Source organism: Limanda limanda, chromosome 16 (genome assembly GCF_963576545.1).
Source record: "Limanda limanda chromosome 16, fLimLim1.1, whole genome shotgun sequence".
NCBI classification, from domain to species: domain Eukaryota; kingdom Metazoa; phylum Chordata; class Actinopteri; order Pleuronectiformes; family Pleuronectidae; genus Limanda; species Limanda limanda.
The window spans coordinates 16961640-16986687 of NC_083651.1; the positions used below are offsets into that span (position 1 = coordinate 16961640).

The following is a 25048-nucleotide window of genomic DNA, read 5'->3' on the forward strand; positions in this document are numbered from 1 at the left end:
ACGTGTTTGATCTAAGGCCTGAGTATATTTTTACCTGGGAGAGTGAATACTTTTTTAGTAGATTTAAATTGTCATTTTTTAGTAACTTTTTTCGGTTATTTTTACATTTTGTAAACAATTTAAATACTTATTGTTAAGATATGGTGTTTATAAAAAACAATGAGCACTTTGAAATGTTTATGTTGGGCATGAACTTGATCACTTCTTTCCTGGCTACATTTACGTGATTTACTGTATGTGGGTTTGTATTGTCATCCTTTCACTCACTATTGAATTAGCCAGGCACACTGGGGCAGGGCCGGCCCTGATGAGGAGGTTTTTATACTTCTCTTTGTATGCATCATGCTGCTATGAGGAACTGTTGTGAGGTTGTTGTTGTCAAGGTTTGTTTTTCTCTTTTTGTGCATCCAGCGGCCACACACACGATAATTTGTCCATCTTCTTATAGTTCCACACAGGAGTCAACATCTGAATCTTTCTTAACTTTGTGCCGGCAATATAATAAACTCATCAAATTGTCATCACTTCAATCACCTATTAATTGCAAAGTATATTACACTATGTAAATTTAAATAAATTAAAAAGAAAAAAGAAAAATTAAATTAAATTAATAAAAAAAAAAAAAAAAAACCTGCGCAGGATGTGCGCAGAACGTTTCTGCGCAGGATGTGCAACGCTGCCGGTGCGAACATGGGCGAGGAAATGAGGCGGACCGCTTTTCGGGACGTTTCTACCTCCGATGCGTCCCGGGGATAGAGGATGATGGTGTGACGTTAATATATTGTTTTACATTGCATGTGTCACGTCATGATAATTCATGATATATCAGATTTAGGCCATATACTGTAAATATATCTATATTTGACAAACATTCTGTGGAACATTTAATCATTGTGTCAATGAACACTGTACATTTTAATTAATTTTAATGTCATTTATGTTTTAGAGATGACAGAGGAACAGTTTTTAAATGTTATGTTAAATGACTTGTTTCAGTGAATTATTATAATATTACTTTATGTATATATTATATAACAACACAGGATATAATGTAAATATTTACAAAATATAAAAATATAATACAAATATTACATATATATGTATGCTAAAATACATAACAAAAAGAGTGAATAGTTCCAATCACAGAATTGTAAAGCTAGAGATGTAATTATTTTATTACAACATGATAATAATAATAATAATAATAATAATAATAATACACTAAAAATACTGAAGAATGTTAACTATCCTTTCAACTTAACCGAAAAGAAAAAATAAATAAAATCTTATTTCACAAAAGTTCTTATCTCACACAACATTATAGGTCCTCGATGGCTCCATCTACTGGCCAGTGTCAGAAGCATTGGCTGCAGTCTCTCGGCTGCATGTGACTAATTGAATCGTCACATTTCCGTGAGACTTCTCACACTGAGCAGCAGCCAGGAAACTTACTGAGGTTTAAACGAGTAGTTCACTGATTATTGATTCGCTGATTAAAAACATGGATTCATTTAACATCTGAATAAAATACAGTCTGACTGTCTTTTTACAGGATTCATAATCATTTCAAAAATAACAGATCCTTCCAGTCACGAATGGATCAAACCATTCCGCGCGGTGGACACCACCAGAGTGAGCATGAACTCATAGAAAGAGACAGAGCTCGTGCACGTGTGCGTGCTCGTGCACGTGGGCCGTTACTTTCCGGGTTGAGCTCATGGGGAGCGGTGCTGCCAGCTGACACCGAGGAGGGAGGTCACTCTCTCTCTCTCCCTCTCTCTCTCTCTCTCTCGCTCTCTCTCCCGGTCTGTGCCTGTATCTCTCTGTCTGTGAGTGAGGCTGCGAACCGGAGCATCATCCTCATCATCCCCACCACCATCATCATCATCACCACCGCCATCAATATCATCATCATGGCGGATCAAGGCGAAGCTCCGGCCGCCGCGCTCCCGCCTCAGCAGCCGGCGGCAGCGCTGACAACCAGCTGGCCAATCAGCCGGGAGTCGTACGAGCTGCAGGAAGTCATAGGTTAGTACCGGGAGGAGACAGCTCATCTACCGGGAGGAGACAGCTCATCTACCGGGAGGAGACCGGGGCCTACCGGCGTTTCTCTGCAGCCTCCAGCGGTGCTTTGCAATGCGGATGTTAAATGACACTACCGGTCCCTAGCAGATGCGTGTGTCTGTCTGTGTGTGTGTCGGGGAGCGTGGGTATCTGAGTGTGTTGACATGCATGTTACAGCTCGGGGTCGTCACATTCCCTCAGTGTGTTTTGTGTGTTTGCTCTAATCGTACACACTTACTCGTGAGTGGCACGTGTCCACTTCATTGAATAAATCACGGAGGACGCGGTCGTGTGAAGAGTGTGCTAGTTGTGTTATCTGTGGCACGTGGATGCTGTTACAGTTGTACCATGCATTTGCTATGGTGCCTTATCTGTCCATACAGTATTATTATTATTAATAATGATAATTGTGGCACTGATGCACAGTTACAAAAGTTTGTGTAAAAAGTCAGTAAAAGACCCACTTTCCACTAGGACTATTACTTAGTTCTCATTATTGATATTATTCATAAGAAATGTGGTCCATATTCTCATAAATCGCAAATAATCTTATTTATATATGATAAATAAACGATGAGTAAGACATCACTAATTTCTCAGAACTCAAGGTGAGGTCTTAAACTTGAACATGCAAAAACTCAAAGGCTCATTAACAGCTTACTTGGTGATAACTTTTCCGTAATGAGCAAATCAATAAATGGACAAGTTGTAGCCATCTTCTAATAAAGAGCAGTGACCTAGCAACGCTCACTCGATTTATTGTATTGTTTATGTAAAGCTAGAGTAAAGAAAAAACTGATAACATATCCGCTGTCAGTGTAATACACATGGTGTTATTATCTTGGTGTTTCCTGGCACTGTTACTTACAGATCGCAGTAATTTATCTAACAACGCTTCCTTCCCCAGTTAGAAAGTTTTACTTCCTTCCATAATTCACAACATATTTACAAAATACTAAATTCATAATAATGCAGGAATATAAATGAAAAAACAATGAAAATCTCAAATGTAGTGCAAGTTGCCAAAAGGAAGTTTCCTGAGCATTCTTAGGTGAACGCCTGCGTTGTGCAGATGAGCTGACAAGTCATATCATCGCCGATAAGAAATAGCTGCACAGCTGTGTGCCGCTGACTGTGTTGACTTATGGAGACCCCCCCCTGTGTTCTCACAATCAGCTGGGGAGCAGCCAGATCTCATGTGTCCTCTACTTTGTCTTATCTACCACCAGCAGTTGGCAAGCGAGTGTATATACTGTACGCTGTATGTTGTATGTAACAGCTTCCAACAACTACACTCGTCCCGCGTGGCCTGATTTGTATTGAACCAAGCAAACGAGAACATCATGTAGGGGGTGGGTGGGTGGGTGGGGGGCGGGGGGCTGTACTTTAGGTCAGCTGATGTCGTAACGTTGGCCTCATGTTCAAGCCTGCTCACGTGAAAGGTGAATGCCATCACGTTAACACAAAAATGTGGAGGAAAAAAAATGGCCACGGGCAGACGTTGAGTTTGAGAGTCGTCTTCCAGCTTGCGTGTGCAGTGTGTCTTTTAGCCGTGTCCCTCTTTGCTCCTGTCGACGCTGTCATTGCTCTGTTGTGATTCCAGGCAGCGGGGCCACAGCTGTGGTGCAGGCGGCCCTCTGCACCCCTAGACAGGAGCGCGTGGCCATAAAGAGAATCAACCTGGAAAAATGCCAGACCAGCATGGACGAGCTGTTGGTGAGTACGATAAATACGGGCTATTTTTCTCAGCGTGGGTGCACAGTGTTTTTGTACCTTTTGTCTCATGCCTTATTTCTACTTTGCCTCTAATCCATACGGTTATTGTTCCCTTTGTTCATATCGAGGTGTATAAATATATATATAGACGTACGATATCCCTGGCGATATCAAATTCCTGTCATTTCTCTCTCACAACAGAAAGAAATTCAAGCCATGAGTCAGTGCTACCACCCAAATATCGTCACCTACTACACCTCCTTCGTGGTGAAGGATGAACTCTGGTTAGTGATGAAGCTTATGAGCGGAGGTAAGCTTCACCCTCCGAGCTGCGTGGAACCAAATCCGACCTCTGGCTTAATAATACATGAATGTTCAGTGAATGTGTTGATGCACTGTAAACGCCTCCTTTTGCCTAGTTTGTGCTTTGACCTGCTGGTTACTGGGAACAACTCAGCTGGGGTTAAGTTGTAAGGCAGTCTAAGAGACTGTATTTCAGGCTTTTCCAGTTGAAATGATCAACTCAAAGCTCCGTAGAGTACAAGTCACATTCACCCATTCACATAGTCAGGCTGGAGGTGCCGGGCATTGAACCACCGACCTGCTGGTTGATTGACGACCCTATTGCAGTGGTCTCAAATGGAAAATTAAAGATGTCGTAGATAAAATAATGACGGAGTTATCAACTTTTTCAATTTTATGAGCCTTTAGGCCACTGTCTTTTTACCGTGTACCCTAAACACATCAAATCTTAGCCCGTATAAAGTACTTTTCAGGCTAAGTATTAAGGCAGTGAAATAAATTGTGCTTGTTCGTAGATATTGATCATGTAATGACTCAGTCTCACTGTGTGGCTTATTGGTGTTGTGTATTTTTCTGCTGTGTCTTTTTCAGGCTCTATGCTGGATATAATTAAGCACACAAGCAAAGAAGAGGACAGAAATCGAGCTCTGGATGAGCCTATTATCGCTACTATATTAAACGAAGTGTTGGAGGCTCTGGACTACCTGCACAGAAATGGACAGATTCACAGGTAAACACAAGACGTTTGCTTTAGTTTCTGATTCAGTTAGAGCTATTAGAGAATATATTCAGTCCATTGTCAGATGCTCTGGATAAAAGATGAAACAAATGCAAAAGGAAGTTGAAAAGCTACATGTTATTGTACTGATCTGACTGCAGCTCAGTTCTGTCCACTTCCTGTATTTCAAGGTCGTTGGGAAACGACCCCTTTGGCCAGAGGTCCTGGTGCTGGGGGCCCGTGGGACTTTGTTCACGCGAACATAAAAATCAATGTTGCGCCACATGACTGTGATGGTTTCACTCTGTTTGTGTTTTGTTGACCTCAGGGATGTGAAAGCTGGGAACATACTACTGGGAGAAGATGGATCTGTTCAGATTGCAGGTTTTTTCCCATTTCGTTAAAATTTAAATCCTCAACACAAACTGAATTTAATGTTTTCAATTAATAGATTGTATTAATTAAAGAAAAAGTGTAATGCCTGTTTTGGAATCATACACTAAGAAGGTCTGACATGTGACTGGTTAATTCTATTTCTGCTTTTTCAGTCCCTACAATCAAACTGGCTGATTTTATTATATCATATTATTCCTGTTGTACTACAATAATTACCTCCACCCTGCATTTTTATCAGAAAAGTCTCCCTTATATTTTATATTTTAGAGAATAGCTTTAAACCATGTATTTCTTATTGTTGTCTTTAAGATTTTGGAGTAAGTGCGTTCCTAGCTACAGGGGGCGATATGACCAGAAACAAAGTAAGAAAGACTTTTGTCGGCACACCATGCTGGATGGCACCAGAGGTGATGGAACAGGTCGGTCTATCTCTATCCATACACCAGTACTTGTTGGTGACAATGTAAATTCAATTATCTTATATGTATTTTGCTGATCCTAAGAGACATTTATATATATATCTTTAGTATTTTTGTCAACCACTCGGATCATGAAATTAGCAGAAAGTCCAGCAAACTTATACCGGTGATATTGTTGTGTTTCTGTTTCCAGGTACGAGGTTATGATTTCAAAGCAGATATATGGAGTTTTGGAATTACAGCCATAGAGTTAGCGACGGGCTCCGCACCCTATCACCGCTACCCTCCCATGAAGGTGAGTGCTGTGCATGTGTTCTGGAGGTTCTGCTTTCAGCCCTGTGCGTTTATTTGTTTGTTTGTAAGCGAGATCAAGCAAAAAGTACATTTTATAATAAAATCTTGCTACAGGTCTAGGATTTATTTATTTATTCACTTTAACATTGTGAGATAGGCCGTTTTCAGAAACAGATTTATCAGGGAATAATTGATTGGTCTTGATTAAAAACATTAGCATGTTAAGGAGACTGATTTTTAGAAGAGTGCACAATTTGGTCCAGCTTGATTGAATTTAAGGCTATTGGGCCCTGGTTGAGTTGTGCGCTCTGAGGCCATTAGTAGTTGGGTTGTTTTATCAGATTGCTTCCCTAATTACAGCTTAACTTGTAGCATTCACCAGCACAAACAAAGAGGAAATCAATATCCTTTAACATCTTGGGCTAACAAACCTGGGCTTTAAGTTCTTTTATTCGTTTTTTTCAAAATAATGTTTTCAAGTTTCACCATTTAAATGAAAGACGCCATACTTTGAAAACAGACAATTAACCAATAGAACAATAAATGTATTGAAAATAACCAGCTGCTTTTACTGTCCACATCATATCTACAGCTTCCTGCTAGGAGTTTCTTTTCCTCATCTGCACACATCCATTTGCTGTAGTGTGACCATTTCTCCTGTCGTTTCAGGTTTTAATGCTTACCCTACAGAACGACCCACCCACTCTAGAGACGGGAATCGAGGACAAGGAATCGCTAAAAAGATACGGCAAATCGTTTAGGAAGCTAATAACTATGTGCCTTCAGAAGGACCCTGCCAAAAGGTTAGCGCCACACACCGTATATCTACCAGATGTTTCTGCGAGGAAAGCTGATGCAGTTTGTGATCAATAAAAGTCCCTGATTAGAATTCAGCCAGTGCTGCATTGTGATGTATCTTCCAACAGTTGTGCTCTCCTTTATCTGCAGGCCGACAGCTGCAGAGCTTCTGAAGTGTAAATTCTTCCAGAAGGCCAAGGTATTTCTTTCAACTCAAACATTTGACTCAATGCTTTGTTATGACTTGCACCTTCTTTATTTAAGTTTATTAGGGTGATATGTACTGTGATACTATAGAAAAAGTCCACATATTTAACACAATAGGCATCTTAATTTGATTTCTTATTATTGTAACTTTGTTATTATTAATTTAATTATAGCAGTACATAACTTATAAACTTGCTCTAAGAAGTCAATTTAAACGTACATGTTCTGACTCAGAGGTCCTGTCTGCCTCCGATGAAAGATTCAGGAATTATTGGTATCATGTGGTTGCATAGATTGTAGAATGTTAATTTTCTGAATGTGATTCAGAAAGATCAAATCTGACTCTGGTTTAGTCACTGGTCTAACTTTGAACATTTAAAAAAGTTTTTTTCTGATCACCACCACTTAAAAACACAATAATTGAGATTCTCATGACTCATCGTCAGGTTTTGATAAATTCGTCAGTCTTCTTTTTATTAATGATGATAATAAATGTCATTCATATTCTGTTTGCGTTTTCTCTCTTGCAGAACAAAGAATACCTGATTGAAAAGCTTTTGTGTTGTGCACCAAAGATTTCTCAGCGAGCGAAGAAGGTTTGTTTACACTAACGTTCCCTGTAAAATACCTCAATTATTGACTAAACATGAAAAAAAAAAGGGCCGGGATTGACTGAAGTATCTCTTTACGCCAGAGTGATGCATTTACAGTCAACACAAGCAAATGTGAACCACGGCAGAATGAAGTGCTATAGATGTGTCAGAGGCTCCCTGTGCAGCCCTGTGGACGCAACAGGATTAAATGACTTTGTTAACGTCAGGTCACAGAAGGGAGCACATCACTAGCTCGGTGGCCCACATGTTAGTTGGGAGGAAGTGCAGTTTTCAGGCACAGCTGATATTGGCTGCACATTATTACTCCGCCTGAGCGGCCGGCACCGAAATGGGGGCAGAGGGTCCATCGCCGAGAGGCACGTTGGCCGAGCGCAAGGGTGGAAATTCACTGGCGTGGTCGGGTGTAAATGGAGGGCATGGTGGAGAGCAGGGCTGTTAGTGTGTGTGACGTTAACATTACGCACAAACAGGGCAGGGTGTCAATACAGAGGGAGGCCAACGGTGGAGGGAGCGTCACGGTCCTGTGGAGGTTTGTTGATGGTTAATGTGGAAACTGTAGGTGCCTTTAGCGGCCATGCGTCTGAATTGAGACGGGCCTATTTCTAAACAGTGGGATGAAGTTTTGTCAATACTGTGTGAGGCAGCCTCCACTTCCCCAGATTGGAATGAGTTTACCGTCGTCACCGACACAAATTCTGGAAGATTGGATCTAAAAATGAGTGACAGCGTTTATGATTTGCACAGCAAATTGTTTTCCAAATTATCATTTGAATGTCCCTCAGCAACAGTCCCCTAATGAAAACACATTTGAATTCACGAGTCCTGATTTTTATTTGGATTTACACCAAGTTGCACACACTCATAAATATTCTCTGAGAAAAGAAGGAAAATGTGGAGGAAAAAAGTAAAAACTATTTATTGGTTAATTTCTGTACCATGTAATCCATTCAGTAGTTTTTGCAAATTCCAGCTAAATAACAGGTAAACAAAATGCAGAAGAAAATGTATAGGTTGACTTAATAATAATTTAATAATAATTAAAAGTGGTAATAATAATTGATATAAGTAATTATGAATTGATTTTTTGTAATATTTATTTTACCTGTCTAGACACCCAAGGACACCTTACAATATATAATACGTAAATATATGAATGACTCAAATGGATGCAAACACCTGTAGATATGAAACACAACAATAGGTCAAAAGTAAAACTAAGGTTAAAATCAGAGGTCAAACCTACTTTTTACAGATGAGTCATTTTATATGTTTGTATCTGTAGAGTCCTGTAAAGATTGTAAAAGATATAGGCCGTACATGTAAAGTATACACAGCCAGATCAAATCTGACCATTTGATACTTTCAGTGGATGAAATGCTTGAGCCTCAGAGCCAGTTTCCCTGGTACTTTTTTGCTGATTTGACCCACAGAGTCGTCTCCAAGCAATAGTGCAGAAACATTGTCAGGAGGCCGCGACCGCTTCATAAGAAAACTCTCTTCTGAGAATTTCACTCAGGTGTCCCCAAGCCCTCAAGTTCAGCTTGTCTTTATGTCCACAACCACCTCTCTTCTCTCGCCCTCTGTGAGCTGCGGTGTGTTTTTTCTCCCTCTGCCCTTTTTGCACCTCTTGTCCCCTGGCGTTCTTGTTTCTGTACTATTTTTCTGCGTGGTGTTCTGTGGTCACAGTAAACACATGCAACTCTGCTCCCAGGATCAAGCACTGTGTGGGTTCAAGAGGTGAAACTTAAATCCAAACAGCTAGAAAAAAAGCCTCACCAGCTTTAAAATTGCCCTGATTCTCCTTGGTAATCCTCCAGTGAATGAATAGGAGATGGCAGATCCTGTCACCAATCTACTCATTTTAAATAAATACTTCCTTTAATTAAAAGTGGGAGAAAACCTGGAACAGTTCCCTTAAGTCCGGAAAAGAGAAAAATACTTTCTTACAAACAATTATGTGTCAATGATTTAGTTATGTTGGAAATATAAATGTAAAAAAAAAAGTTGATATGCAGAGTCATTCAGTTTAAACAACAGGTGGATGTGAGTTGAGTAACCAGCAGAGGGCACCCTGACACCCACAGTTGAGCCTCTGACTTAAAGGTTTAGATATCAGGATAACATTTTATTGGTTTATATCCAAGGTTCTGGGCTGGTCTTATTTATTTGTAACTTAATGAAAAGTGGGAAAATAAAAAAGGAATTATATTGAGTTTGTGGTCCACCGACTGCTCATATGATGATATATTACTGCACAGATGTTTTCCGAAGCCCAAGGCTTTTTTACCAGAATGTGCAACAAATTCTTCCGTGAAAATACTGATGTGGCTTCTGCTCTCAAATTCTTATGTCACGATGTTTCACATTCACACTTATTTCCGTACAACTGCAGTGGGCGTCTTTGTATTTGATGTAAGCCGCGTATCATGTGTGGCTGCGGAGTGAATTGATCTGTGTCTGTTTTGCTCGAGGACCCTGAACACAGACGGGGGAGCCTTGGTGCTGTGTCAGGTTTGGATAATAATCCTGACACCGGCAGAAGGGTATAGTGCTGCTTTAAATTTGACCTTGTAGAGCTGCCGAGTTTATTTGACCCTGGAGGTAGCAGCTTACAGTTGTGTGCTGCCCCTCCTCTAACGCTGTGGTGCTCTCATTTCTTAACACTCCCAGACTAGTGCTGCTTGTCGTGCTCGCTCTTCCAGGCTGTAGAGCTGCAACATTTGATATATGCTTTATCATTGACTCTGCCTTAATGATCTGCTTTATTGTGCTGGTAGCTGCAGTTGTTGTTGCTCCTCGTGTTGAACCTGAGTTTTCCCTTGTGCTGTGTTGTGCTCATTGTGCTGTACCCAGCCTCTCCCTACTAAACTGACTGTTAAGCAGCCGTAGGGTTTATGTTGGGGCACTGAGCATTTTTGTAAACCAATGTATTTTATATATCAGATAAATTTAAGATAACAGGATACTCAAATTTTCAGAGTTTTATCAGTCAGTCTTTTCACATGTTGGCAGATCATCAGGTCCATAAATTATTTTTGTATAAATGTTGGTAGATTTAAATGTCGACAAACATGAACTAACATGATTTGTCTCCATTTAAGCAAGTGCTTACTCTTAAGTAAGTCAATGTTATGTGAAACATTTTAGAGCTAGGCCAATCAGTTGGCCGGTATGAGCCTTTCACAGATGTATCCCAAATATATAAATATATATGTTTATGTAATTCAAATTCTATATATCTGGTTGTATTAATGTTTTTTTTAATATATAGTTCTTCATAGTAAAGTTTCTGTTTAAATTCTTTTTTATTAGGTGTGATAACAACATCTTAGGAATCATGGCTCGATATATCAGTATAAGAAATGTTTTTACCAGATAAAAACGACATCCGAAATCCTTCTTGTAACATGAAAGCAAATCCTTTAACGTCTTTTCCAATTTTAACTGGATTCATGGGTAGAGCACAATGTATATCCACATGTAATAAAACAAATCTACGAACGGGGTCATTAATATTGGTTGTGCCGGCTCTGTGCCCACCACGCTCCAGGTGAGGAGGGTCCCAGGCTCCAGCGGTCACCTGCACAAGACGGAGGACGGAGACTGGGAGTGGAGCGACGATGAGCTGGACGAGGGCAGCGAGGAGGGCAAGGCTGCAGTGAATCAGGGCAGGGTAGGTGAGACCCCACCAACACGTGCTACAGCTGCATGTATTCTTTTATATCAGGTCTTTACAATTTATATTCAAATACATACAAGTGCAGCAGGACGTTTAAAGACATTTTCACTTGTCTTGTTAAAAGATGAAACCTTGAGTGTGACCTTGATGCATGTCATGTCTAACCCCCTCCCCCCCACTGTGTTTAACCCAGTACATTCCTTACCTCCCTGCTCAGTGAACTTTTGGGATGGCAGATGGTTGACTGTCTCTCTGAGAGAGGCTGTCCTTAGTTGGCTGTAGTGAGCCGGAAGGTAGCAGCAAGAACTGGAGGCAGGAGGAAGTAGATAGATGTGACCAAAGCACTCTTTGATAAAGATTCCCCCGCTTTAATGTATGATGCAATAAATACCGAAAGACACGATTTAAGATATAAGTGTATAGTCATTTTGGATGCATCTCGCTTGTTAACCTGCCGCCCCCACCCTCTCCATCTCAGAGTAGCGAGAGTAGAGTGCAGGGGCAGACGGGCTGTTTAATGAATATGTAATTCTAGTCTGCCTGAAGCATTGATTCTTCATCTGACTGAGGTAAGAGCAAGTTAGCCACGCCCTGCCACTGGCTCGGAAACATCAGTAACGTAGCACAGCCTCCATGCTGCTGTCTGTGGGGCTGAAAGTTAAGTTTAAATGTATATTAGCTTATTATTTGATAAACGGTTGTAGAAAGACATTTCTTAAAGTCACAGAAGGAGGATAACCGGGGAAGATAGGATTGTGAAATCAGAAATACTGCAGTTATGGTTAAGGCGTCCTGCACAATGTCCTTTTGGAGCTGTACGTAGGTGTGTGTTGGTTTGTTGTGTGGGAGCAGAGGTGTTCTCAGATTTTTGTTAAACAAGAAAACAAATCATCTGCTGCTGATCGTATTTTTACAAGGACGTGTTTTTAGGTTCCTTTCATCGATCCTAGGCCGCCTCTTAGCAGTTGTTCTTTTTCTTCATGAAAGTAACAAATGTGTTTGGACAAGCTGACACATGAAAATTGAAAAGTGCTGTTTTAAATTAAAGGAAAAAAGGAGTAATTCTTATTGTGGTCCTATGAATATGAAAATATATATCTGTAAAATGTGTATGTGTTTCCCTCCAGTCACGAAGGGTCAGAGATGAGGCCAATGATGTAAGTTCCTCCCGTGCACTGATTCAACATGTTGTTAAAACAATAAACGTCTTCTTTATGTTTTGGTGACGAGACACCTTGTCATAGACACACAGGCTTTACTATTTCTACCGCTTTGCATTCGATAACTCCCCAGAGGTAGAATTTTTAGAATTGCAATCAACTAGCAAACTTGGCCGGAAGCATATGTTAAGAGTCATAAACTCAATCAGGAGTGTTTATTTCACCGCACATTTAATCTCAACAGGCAAGTGCCCATTCTAAAATTAAGCCAGAAAAGTCATTTATTGTTGTGACCTATCTTTCCTGCATTTGTGCAATTATGCCTCTCTATTTGATTCCTCCTAGAAAGAGGAGGATACCAACAATGTTCCCATTGAAGGGTTATCTATTCACCATCCCCAGGTGAGGGACTTGGCCACAACACTAATTTGTCATGATTCAATGACCTTGAAGCCACAATGATTGTTTAGTGTGTGTGTGTGTGTGTGTGTCTGCTGTTTACGCAGTCACATTATGAGGACTTGTCTTCAGGGTTTCTGCAGTGTCTTAAGAAGTCTAAAAACCTTTGATCAGATGAATTTTGGGCCTTAGAAATCCATAAATATGTAAGAGAATACATTTTGGTAGATCTTAACTATGAAACATTCATTTGACGTTACATCTTTCACGCTGGAACTGTATTTTGTGCGGTAACATGGTGTTTAGAGGGTTATTCTTTACCAGGCTACTTCACCTTATCTTCAATTTTGCCTCTGATATTCCTTCATATCTGTCTTACATGACAAAGGTCTTAGATTTAATTTAATAATTATAGTCTTACAGAGGCTTAAATGAAACTTGTTGAAACCTGCAGAGCCCCTGAAGAAAAAAAGGCAAGTTCCCATCGTGTAAAACATTAAATTCATGTTTAGTGTTCATGTTTTAACATTAGGGCATCGTTAGGTTAAGACTGAGGTTAGTGTAAAGATTAGGGCTGTGCAAGTGCTTGCTATGGTTCAGGTTAGAGTACGTCTGCAGAAAAGGAATGTAAGTCACTGTAACATGAAGTCATGGCGACACGAGTGCGTGCACACGTGCGTGTGGGTCTTGTGGCGAGATGCTCTCATCAGTGATCACTCAGAGTAAATGGCTGTCTGCCTGACAGTGCCGGCTCACAGCCTCTGCCCATCTCCCCCGTAGACTCACTGCCATTCGAACCCATTTTCGGAGGCTATTGTCTGTTTGAAAATGAGCCTGAGTAGTTTGAGGTGTAGTCTTGTGCTCCGGTCATGAATGACAGCTACACTCAGCACTCATTGCATCCAGCTCAAATCCATCTTTTGGCTCTGGAAATAATACTGGTGAGATCATTTCGCAACACACCGTAATGCGTTGTTCCCTTTCCTTACCCTCACACATTTTCCTGCTGCTGCAATGCACTGTCTGAAATAACAAAGCACATGGACTGAGTGGGAGTTCACTTCATTCTGTGCAGAAGGCCTTCTTCTGCAATGTCTCAATCTATTTGTGTCCAATTTAAACTCATCATCAGCTGTTTTTTCATGCAGGTTGAACCGTATGGAGATAAACCAGAAGGTGCTGTGAACATGGTACTGCGGCTAAGGTGAGACTGATGATTACAGACAGTTTCCTCCATCACATGCTGACACACAAGAGCAATCTTCCGAAAATATCAACTCGAATCTCTCCAGGCAGCTTGGGGTCAAAACCACTTTAGATATCACTCTGTTTCTATGCAGCAGAAGCATAAATTCCGAGCAGATTTTTACAGATTGCGTCTCGCATTTCATCATCACTTCTCTTCGTCCTTTACATGCAGGCTTCTAAAAGACGTCATGATCTGTGCTCGCTGCAGAGGGGATTTGGCATCGCCACAGATCCCTTCATCTCACTTTGTCTCCCCGGTCATTTCGCAGGGAGGAGTCTTACACTCCACTGGTTCTCTGGCTGTGCTCTGCATTCTGCTTTTCTCCCTCTTGCATGGATGTCAGTTTTGTTTTGGTTCTTGTGTGCCTGCTCGGAATAAATACACACCGCTGTATGAAGCCCGATTTGTACTTCAACTGCGTAAGAAAGATGTTGAAGCCTATACAAGTGACCCTAACCCTGTTTTGAGTATTTATACTTGGAGAACACTCAACTTATCGAGGCAAAATTAGTGTGAGTTTTGTGTACTTATCCAGCGACTGTGGATGAGACACGCTGTCAAGTGGACCAATCTGCATTGCTGCTGAGATGCAATTACACTTTGAGGGAGATGGACTTCAGGATACAGAGTTGTTTATGCAGCTACAAATCGCACTGTTGAATTCAGAAGTATAACGTGGCCCTTAGGCCTCAATTATATTCAATTTCATAAACAGACAGCTCAGACAGTTGCTCTTCATGGACTTCTTTCCTGTTCACTTAGAGGACACATGGGCAGTTGATGCCCTTGTCAAGTAGTGGCCACTAGAGATGATCTGATATTGATATTTCTGTTTTCAGAGCGACAAAGAACAATTATTGCAATATTTCATGCTTTTAAGTTCCATGAGTCGTGAGCCGCATGCAAGGCTTCAGCTTTGGAGGATGGCGTTAGTCAGTTACAACACTAGCAATAGGCCATGCAACAATGATACAGGGTTAGTAGCATAAAGCTGTTAAAATGCATTATATAAGTCCCTTTTTTTCTTTTAAATGCACTTTCATTGGATCAGTACTTGGTATCGGCCGGTACGCACAGTCCAAGTATTGAAATTGGTATCTGAAAGGAAAAAATGGTATTGGAGAATCTCTAGTAATAACCAAGTGTATTGAGACGTCTCCCTCATTTACATGCTCTCATGACAAAATCTACGTCACGCAGACCTTCGTAAACTCACAGATTTACAAACTATAAAGCAAACAACTTCTCAGGGGTTTTCAAATTCTGAGCTTGAGAGCCTCCCCTATGACACAGTTTGGAAATAGCTTAATCTTTTGGATTTCCTGTCTATTTTTATTTTATTTGAACTCATGGATCATAGATAATGTCCTGAGGCACAACGACTGTATTTCTGAACTTTAACAAGATCAAACCTATTAATACAATGCTAAGTGATCTCGTTTCACTTCACTGAGACTATTTTTTTTATTCCAGAGACATTTCATGAACGTTTATCGAGGCTTGTCGATTTGTAGATCCAGAATGGCCTCAAAGATACTTTCTCTCTCACATTATATATACAGTAATCATCCTTAGGGAATGCAAGTATTCAGAGCACAGGCTAAGATCAGTCATTGTGTGAGAAAGAGAAAGAGAGAGCGTTTTTTAAGAGGTGCAGCAGCAGCAGCGGACAGACAGTGGTGCATATTTGGACAGATGAAAGTCTTCCTTCCTGCAGCTCCCTGATGAGCTGGTTGTCGAGCCCACTCTTGGCTGAACAGACCTATGAAGGTCCGTCCCCGGGCGTCCATACGAGCACACAACGGGAGACAGCTAACTGGTCTTTGGCTGCTGAAAAGTTATTTCGAACTCCTAGATGAATAGTGAGCCCTTTGATGGTTCTGTTCTGTGCTTTTACAATTTACACATGAGATGTTGGCTCAATCTGTGGATTCTTTATAGCCCAAGGAAAACAGATTCAATCTCATTATCAGTGGTGCAGTTACAACATGTTTAGGATTGTTGCTGAAGATCTTATTAGATGGGGGGGGGGGGACTGTTCGAATGGTAACTTCAGAAAAAACCTTGCAAAAACGATCCGTTAAAGCAGAGTCGTATGTATTCATTGTGTGTAATGTGAGCAGCATTAGTCTGTCAGGTCACCAGCTCTCTGCTTTAACAGCCCAAATACTCAGTGTTAGACGTACGGACATGTGATGGATGCTTTCTTAGATGAAGTCCAAAAGCTTATTGAAGGGTTTAAATACTCATTGTTACCCTGGTGGAATACCGAGACATTTCACTACACCCTCCTCTTTGACGTGCTCTGGATCGACGATGGGATTTTTGTATTATGCTTTATATTCCCCAAACTAGAAGATAGAGTCGGCAGAACCTTGCATTGTATTTGATGTAGCAGCGAGATATAAGAAACCCTTTGAAAGCCTGAGTAACACTGAGTCTCTGCAGCAGGTGTCTCCTCTGACTTTGATTCATTAATTCTATCAGCTTTCTGCTTTATTATGAGTCTGAACTCTGGGATGAGGGCAAAGAGAAAGGGTGCGGGGCAATTTGTTCCTGGCTGAGGAAGTGTTTCTTTAAATGGAAATCTTTTTAATTTCTTGGTGCTAAAGAGGATTTGGCTGCTTCGATTCAAAGTGAATCAGCACAGAAGGTGTCATTAGATGAGAGGCTGCATTCACATTTTGCCATTTTCTTTGGCTGTGTTCCGATGTTTGGGCAACAGAAGAAGGGATATTAATGGACTTCTGAGACCTTCTTAAGAGGCAGTGTATCTAAGTCGGGTGATTAAATGAGGGACTTATGTAAAGTAGATGTTGGGTAAATTTGTGATTATTTTCATTAATTATAAAATAAAAATACTCTGTTTTTTAAAGGCATCTGTAACCCAATAATTCATGTGATTTTCTTACATCTCATATTATAGTGAAAAGCCTCCCGTCTTGTTTGAACCCACTCAGAGCGAGTGTGAGCCAAGTTTGTTCATCTTCTCCGCTGTGACGTCTGTCTGATCAGTGGCCATCACCAAATGTTTTGAGATTGTCTAAAGCAAATAATTGATCAGTGGCTTGTTAGTCCCCACCATGCTCTGTCTATTAAGATGGATGACATGAGAAGCTCCACAGAAGTAAAGCCAAATTGTCTTAATCGCCATCTGGTGGCTGGCTGCAATGTCAATCATAAATTCTGCCTCTTCCATGTTAATGGATGGGACAGGGTATGTCATTTTAAGGTAGTTCTTATCACACTGATGTTTGTTGCAGATAAGTTTTTATAAGTAATTCGATGCTATAAAAATGGGGGGAAACGTCTTGATTAACAGCTGAGACTGAATCATGATTGGTCGAGTGGGACCTCGCTCCATCCCCCGACCGCTACTGTGCAGACTCTGGTTCAAATACACAAGAGGGTGACAATTGTATCTGGGATAATTTGGTTTAATTTCTGGATGACGTGAGGAAGTAGAGACACATAGTGCATCTTTATAAAATTGTGATTCGCACTATTAAGAAAATATATTTCTCTTGATGGATCTTATCAGTTGTCAGGTGCAATATTATACTAGCCGGTAGGAAAGTTAGCAAAACACACAACAATCAATCTGACTATTTGTAAAAGTTTTTAAAATCCATGAATGTAATTGGGTTTGAGAGAACAAAATAAGCAGCTAATTGGCCTCCCCTGTCAACAATACAGGAGTCGAAGCTGATTAGCATCAGCCTTTGTTAATATGAAACTCCCAGTCGCAGTGACGAGGAGAAAAAGCAGCTGCACGGTGGAGTTTTTGTCGCCATTTTGCCTTGAACTGACTCTGTTTTTTTCTCCCTCGTCATTTCTCACAAAAGCACCGAGCTCTCCTGAGAATCGCATTGTCAGCAGTTTAAAGGGGAAGTAATGACTTGCATAATATCCTCGGCTGCTGGTGCAATGTCCTTCGTTTGGCACAGATGCAAAATTGATTTCCCCTGACCGGAGTCCAGAGGTGACATTTCCTTGCGTCTTCTCAAAGTTGTTGTTCATAAAGGGGAAGCAGACACATGTCAGGGTCACTCCTTCAAATATCCTCCTTATTTACATGTTTGGGAAACATAAATATACAGCATGCCTGTGATATCAGTTTATAAAGAGATGCTTTGAAGCCTGCAGCGTTGGCTTTATTGCCTGATATCAGTTTTTTTTAAGCCAAATAAGTCAAAACTTTTGACAGATCTCTAGTTATGATATAAGCACTGGATATTTTTTTAATCATTATAGTGAATCCTCCCTGACTTGCATTGATTGGGTTTTTTAGTATGTTAAAAAAGTGCCTGCTTGTCAGCGTGACATAAAATATAGAATAAACCTTTGTGAGATACCACATAGCAGAACATGTGTTTAGGCATGTTCTGCTTAGGCCTCATCAAGTGTTGACATTTTTTTTCTTTAACGTTTTTCTTACCCAATGATACCAGTTGGCTGCTGCACTCTCAGTCCCCTCTGTGATAGACAACAGTGAAGAGCAGAAATCATTTTTAATAGATTCCTCTGGGAATTGCTGTCACTTGAAATGTATGAAATCTTTATTAAAAATCAGACCTGTCATGGTGGAAAAGAGATCTGTCAAAATAACTTCAGTTGGATTATTCCTCTCACATCATCTCGCATACAAATATAATGTGTCTAAATAAACAGTCAGCGAAATGCTACTTTTAATGCTGTTAAATGGTTAAATCTCCCACGTCATGACAGAGAGGTTCTTCCTCATCCGTATGCTCTGCCTGAATATTTACTGAATCTCAGATTACATCAGACGTCACAGTGAAGTCTGACTAAGTGATATTAAATCCTCACTCAGACTGTTTTGCTTATAACAAACTCATGGTGGATGCTGTTTGTCTTTGGTTGTGTCTGTGTGTCTGTGTGTTTGTGTACGTTGACTTATGGGTCTAATCTCATCTGAAATGAGAGTTGTGCGCTGGCCGTGTTATTTATATAACCACACTACAAACCAAATTCATCTGCTCCTGCCATAGTTCTTTAGAGAATAGCACCGCCATGTCTTTACCGGAGGCCGGCTACTCCTCCGTCACACTCACCGTAAAGACAGATTTATAATGCAGGTAATGCAAATGAATGCAAGTTGATTCCGCGAAGAGGCTGGAGGGCACATTTTATGAGTGCAATCAAATGCACTGGATGTATACATGCTTATTATTCACATTTTACTGCAGTGTAGGATGCAGGATACATACCGCTTCAGAAATAGAGGCAGATTGTGTTCATGTTCATTCAAATTAAAACATTTCATCATAATTAAACACGGGTTTATATAGATTCATATCTCAGTCTGTTACAAGCATCATTCAAAAACATTTTTCCGAATCCAATATAATGTGCATTGCTTTTTGATTATTGACTAACGGGAAATTCTCCAAATGAATGACAATTTGAAGTTAGTGAGCTGCTGTTATTTTTCACGTTTGCCAACATTAGGAAGCGATGATATGTTTATATTTTAAAAATAATTTTTGGGGACTGGCTTGTTTCTGCTGCCCTCAAGTGGGAAAGAAACAAGAAAATGCAGGTTTATGATAGTATTCTTAATAAAATGTATCTATATGGCACCCTTAAAATCACAGTTAAGGTGCTTTACAGGTTAGAAATAAGAACTGAAGGCAAAATGTAGAAGATAATTAAGAGCCAAGATCAAAGAAAGGCCTGGTCGCCTTTGGTCCTCAGTCCAGACTGTGGCATGCTGAGTACGGCCGCCTTCCAAAGGACCTCAGGTTACGACCGGGCACATACGCTGTCAAAATATTCTGAACTCACTTAAGTGCAAATCCATTACGAGCCTTTAACCTCAACAATAAAAATCTTGAAATCAATTCTAAAATTCACTGGAAGCCAAAGAAGAAAAGCTGATATCAGAGGAATATGCTCTTTTTGTGGAATTAGTGAGAAGGACAATAATTTCACAGTTTGACAGACTCACAGCTGTGGTCCGACAGTGTTTAACATCCCATCTGTGCTGTTTGCTCACCTCATCGTCACTTCCCCTATTTCACACAAGTCATTTTCGTTAATGCACACAACGCTGGTCTCCTGCTTCCTTCCGGATTTCCTTCCAATCTGTCGTTTATCTGCTCCTTTTTTCAAAGGGAGATGCAACATCTATTTTTATCTGACATTTTGGATACCACTAGGGCAATCACACCACCTTGTCTTTCCTCTCAGGAACTCGAAGAAGGAGCTGAACGACATCCGCTTTGAATTCACTCCTGGCCGAGGTAAGAGCTCGGCTTCTAATTGATTTGTATGTGCTATTCCCTTCGTAATAACATTTTCAGGCTCTGTGAATTGTTATGTGTGTAATGGACGAGGTCAGTGTTTGTAGTGGGAAATACACATGAAAGCATCTAATGTTATTTCTAACACAATCACCTGGAGAGTGAAGTGTTGCACATCCAATATTTGTTACGTGATTCACTCCCCAGACACAGCTGATGGTGTTTCCCAGGAACTGTTCTCGGCTGGTCTGGTCAACGGGCTCGATGTGGTTGTTGGTAATGTTACACCTGTTTATTCTGATAACATTGTGTTACCATAAAATATGACATAGAGAGCTTAGGGTTGTTATCTGGTGAACTTATATAAATTACTTGTTTTTTTGAAAATATATGGCACCCAAATTGGCGGCTGTGGCTCATGAGGTAGAGCAGGTTGACCACTAACCCCAACATAGGTGGTTCGATAACAGTGTGTGAGTGATGCGTGATAGAGAAAGTGCTGCACATGCTGTAGATGCACTGTGTGAATATGTGCATGACAAAACTGTATTGCGAAGATCATCAAGACTAGAAACGTGCTATATAGATACAGACCATTTACCATGACCATTTTATTATAAAATGATACAACAACCGCTATATATTGTCTAAAAAATGTAGATTACCATAAAAACGGTTGACACAAGATATTGCTTTTCTTTAGCATTGACATGTCCTGAAATGTATTTGTTTCTGCCATTATAACCATAACAGTTGCTGTCAACCTTCAGAAGATTGTCGATGACCCGACTACATACAAAGTAGTGACCTTTAAGCTGGTGAGTCTCCGGATGACTGATGGTCGTGCCCGACAGCATCTCGCCGTAAACTGCTTGTTGTTGATGAAAGGAATGGGAGAGGTGGAGTTATTTTGGAAGGACATTAACAGACCAAATAGCTTCGGCACCAACCCGTCATCTGTCGCTGAAGCTCTTTCAGTCAGTGAGACAGAGAATATATTTAAGGGCTGTTTAGTCGTGTTTTGTGTAACATTCAGTGTCATCATTCCGTCAGCGTCTCTTCATCTCCAGCACAAAACAAAATCCTGAAGGTCAAACACAGTTTTCATCCAACAGCAGCACCGTCTGTCTCTCTGTCTTGCTGTCTCACTCTCTGTCTGTCTCACTGTCTGTCTGTCTGTCTCTGTCTTTCTGTCTCACTCACTGTCTGTCTGTCTGTCTGTCTCTCTTCAGCCATCAGTCGCAATTGATTCTTTCTTATATGTGCACTCTGCAGGTCACATGGGGGGGTCACATGTTCTCCATGCAGTAATGATTATTCGGAGACTGCATGTGATCCAGACTCACTCTAATACTTCATCTGTAATCACAGCAGAGGACAGGACAGACAAAGACTAATTGCACTTCACTTCATGTATGGACCACTTTAAGACGTCGCTTTTCTGTGGCTATTAGAGGGAATTGAAGCAAAGCCATAATGTCAGTTCTGCTGGATATGACAAAAACACATCAACAATGTTTTATTGACCTTTGCCTAGTTGTGGGTAAACAACAGCTGTGCTTGGGGTCACTCCGCCGCACAGAGCGACCTTTCTTCCATGTTCGCCTCCCCAGCAGCTGCTAAGGGTTGCATGTAGAGAGCAGTGCAGATGTAGATACACCATGTAGATGTATGCGCATACATACATTTCCATACGTTACCTCTGCTCTGTACTGCAGACTGTGTACATCCTCACTTCTCTCCCAAACAAAGCGTTACTGCTGCAGTGTCACAAAACCCAGCCAGTGGGAATAATGACCCTCGGTAGGGGAACAATTTTATGCACCGTTCATCGTGTGGGTGGCTCCTCTGTGACTGACCTGCTTTAATAGCACTAGCAGCATGTTGATCAGACAGCTGCAGGACTCTCAGATCTCCAGAGAGATCGAGGGTCTGTCTCCTGTCAGGTGTGAATCAATGGAGGATGGCAGGTTAGGTCACGCATTTGGATGGACAGCTGGATGGAAAAAAGAACCTCTTATATACCTTAGTCAGCGTAAGAAAGGGGGTGAGATAGGTTGCTGGGAGATTGACCTGTCAGTAATGTATGTATATATATATTGTGCTTTGTCACCGGGAGCTGTGAAACTTGGGGATTCAAACATTTTACATGGACACCTGAGTATTACATGCGATTGTTGAGCTCCCATTCCAAATCCACGGACATTAATATGCTGGGAAAACAGCGTCCCCTCCTCTGGGAAAGCTCTCCAGCCGATTTTAAAACCTGGCAGCAAGGATTGGCTCCCATTCAGCCACAAGAGCGTCAGTGAGGTCGGCCACCGATGCTGGGCTGCATTCAGCGTTTCAATCCATCTCAAAGGTGTGGCATGGGGTTAATGACTCTGTGCAGGTCAGTCAAGTTCATCTATACCAAACTTTAAAAAAAGCCATTTCTTTACTGACCAATGTTTGTTCACAAGGGGATAAACTAAATCCTGAAAACAAGCCCAGACGAAGAGAAGATTGAGGAATCTTGGTCATTAACTATACATCTCTTATTCCTTGTATACAATCTAAACATAAATCAAGTTTAAATTTTAGCTTTTTCATTTCGTCTTCTGATATTCTGGTGATGTTCTGATCTTATGAACTGTCTGCAGCAGCACTGGCACAAGTTCTGACCTTATTAAAAATAGATTTCCCAAAAGTGACCTACCTACATTAATTCCTCCCTCTTGCCATCTTTTTAAAAAATTGTAACAGTGCCATCGTATAAACCCGCCAGAACAAAACAATTGACATTTGCAAGAAGTAAAGAGAGTCAGTAACCGACTCTGCAGTTGGCTTTAGCTCCATGGAGCTTTCCTCACAGCACACATGTTTTGAGTCGGTGGAGACCAAAAACTGAGGTTAAAAGAGTTAAAATGTAAGATATCAGAAACACACCTACAAATGAAGCCTAATGTTTCCCTATGTCTGCTGCATATCCTGTTTAGAAGAAATAGCAATGCTCTGTCGTCTGATGATAGATGACTGATCAGTTTAGATGCAGTGATGTAACTAGATTTTGAAGCAAAGGCGGGGGGGCTGAATGAGATTAGCAATTGGTATCAACCAATCAATACCGGAGTTATTGATATGGGGAGATGGTCTATTTATGGGATCATCATATTAACCTCTTTGTGAAGCAGTTTAACTAAACCTGACACACAAAGTTCAGAGTGAGAAAAGTGAACTTGAATTGACATATCTGTGTGTTTTAGTTTCTTTTCTACTGTATTTGTGTGTTTTTAATGTTGACTCTGTTGACAAGGATCATCGCTGTGTTTTTCAAATTTTCCGTAGTGTTTCTTGTTTTTGTTTTGTTGTTGTTCCTTGTTGTCCGTATGATTTGCACTTCAGGGCCACCGTAGTTTGTAGATAAATTCAAACCCTGAACCAGGTTGTTTTTGGAGTAATGAGCGCACTAACTTGCATTTTTTTCTTCCCGTGCTGTTACACTCCAGCTGTTCTAGAGATTTTTGCAGGATTCGTTTAGTTGATAAAAGTCTTGCCCAGCTGACCCTCTCGGTGTCTTCCCCCCCGCTCAGGTGTCTGGCTGTGACGACACGGAGATCCCGGACGAGGTGAAGCTGATCGGCTTTGCGCAGCTGAGCCTCAGCTGATGGTCCCTTTACGCCTGAAGCAGGTGAGACAGTTCAGGGCAGACAGACTGAGGAGCACACACCACCACTTCCTGCAACCTCCACCCCAACCACAACCCCCCGAAAAAACTCATCCTCCCTCACGGCCCCTTCACCGCTCCCCCGAGGCTAAGCTCTGCCGCCGCCGCCTTCACCCCCTTAGCGCACACCTCCCTGCTCACTGCCCCCTGACCTTTAACCTTGACAACATTCCACCGCCCAGCGCACGGAGCGGGATCAGGATACAGCCCAGGAACCTAAAGATGAACTCAGGTGGTGAAAGAAGATGATAAAGATGTAGCTTTGAATGTTATATTTATAAAAAAAAACAAATATTTTCCTCATTTTTATTTTACATACCTCTGTTTTCCGCAGAAGCTCTCGGTATTTATTGAAATTAGAATGATTTCTACTTTTAATTCTCTCACACCTTTTTGTTGCCATGGTAAAAAAAAGAAAAAACAAATTTGCTTTAACCCGCATCTCACAGACTCGCTCATTTGTGACGTTTGTCTGAGGTCTGTGTCAGAATGTAAGAATTGAGTTCATTTAATGGGACAAGCACATTTTCATATTAACATAATGAATGTCTAAAAAGAACATGAATTGTATTTGTTCGTCAAGACCTGTTTTAAATTGACGAGAAAGGAACCATTTGCTTGAGTGTGCAGCTTTAAAAAAGAAAAAGAAAAAAAGAAGCGAGACCTGGATGTTACTGTGTATAATTTGCTGCTCTTGACAGTGTTATTGCTTCAAAATGCTAGAGGTGCCTTGTTCATTTTTCTGTGCCTAAGGAAGTAGTCAGAGAGTGAGACCACACAAAGACCAGAACTTGCTGATTTTCCATTTCACAAATGTATTACTCCAGCAATGACACACAGCTCAAATGAAAGTATCTTAATGACACACGCTACAATGCACTTTTTGGGCCCCCCTCCTCCCCCCCGACAAGCTGACGCTTATGCCCCCCCGGAGACATGTTTAACTCGTGTGCTCTCATCAGCAGACACATAGAAAAAAAAACAGAACCTGTGCTCATGTAATCCGCTCTGGTTTATGCGTTTTCAGACGCCAGGCTAGCAGACGAAAATCCTCTCACTC

At 41.0% G+C, this 25048-nt stretch overlaps 1 protein-coding gene across 1 annotated transcript; it reads left to right on the plus strand.

The window, feature by feature from the left end:
• Nucleotides 1-1913: 1913 nt before the first annotated feature.
• stk39 (serine threonine kinase 39) lies at nucleotides 1914-24076 on the plus strand. The gene is made up of 18 exons (XM_061088863.1): nucleotides 1914-2028; nucleotides 3668-3780; nucleotides 3982-4090; nucleotides 4675-4813; nucleotides 5130-5185; nucleotides 5507-5616; nucleotides 5810-5911; nucleotides 6580-6713; nucleotides 6859-6907; nucleotides 7446-7511; nucleotides 11080-11202; nucleotides 12336-12365; nucleotides 12714-12770; nucleotides 13916-13971; nucleotides 20230-20282; nucleotides 20490-20558; nucleotides 21036-21100; nucleotides 23855-24076. Exons 1-18 carry the CDS (start codon nucleotides 1914-1916, stop codon nucleotides 23927-23929), a joined length of 1521 nt encoding a protein of 506 aa, XP_060944846.1. The 3' UTR covers nucleotides 23930-24076.
• Nucleotides 24077-25048: the final 972 nt, after the last annotated feature.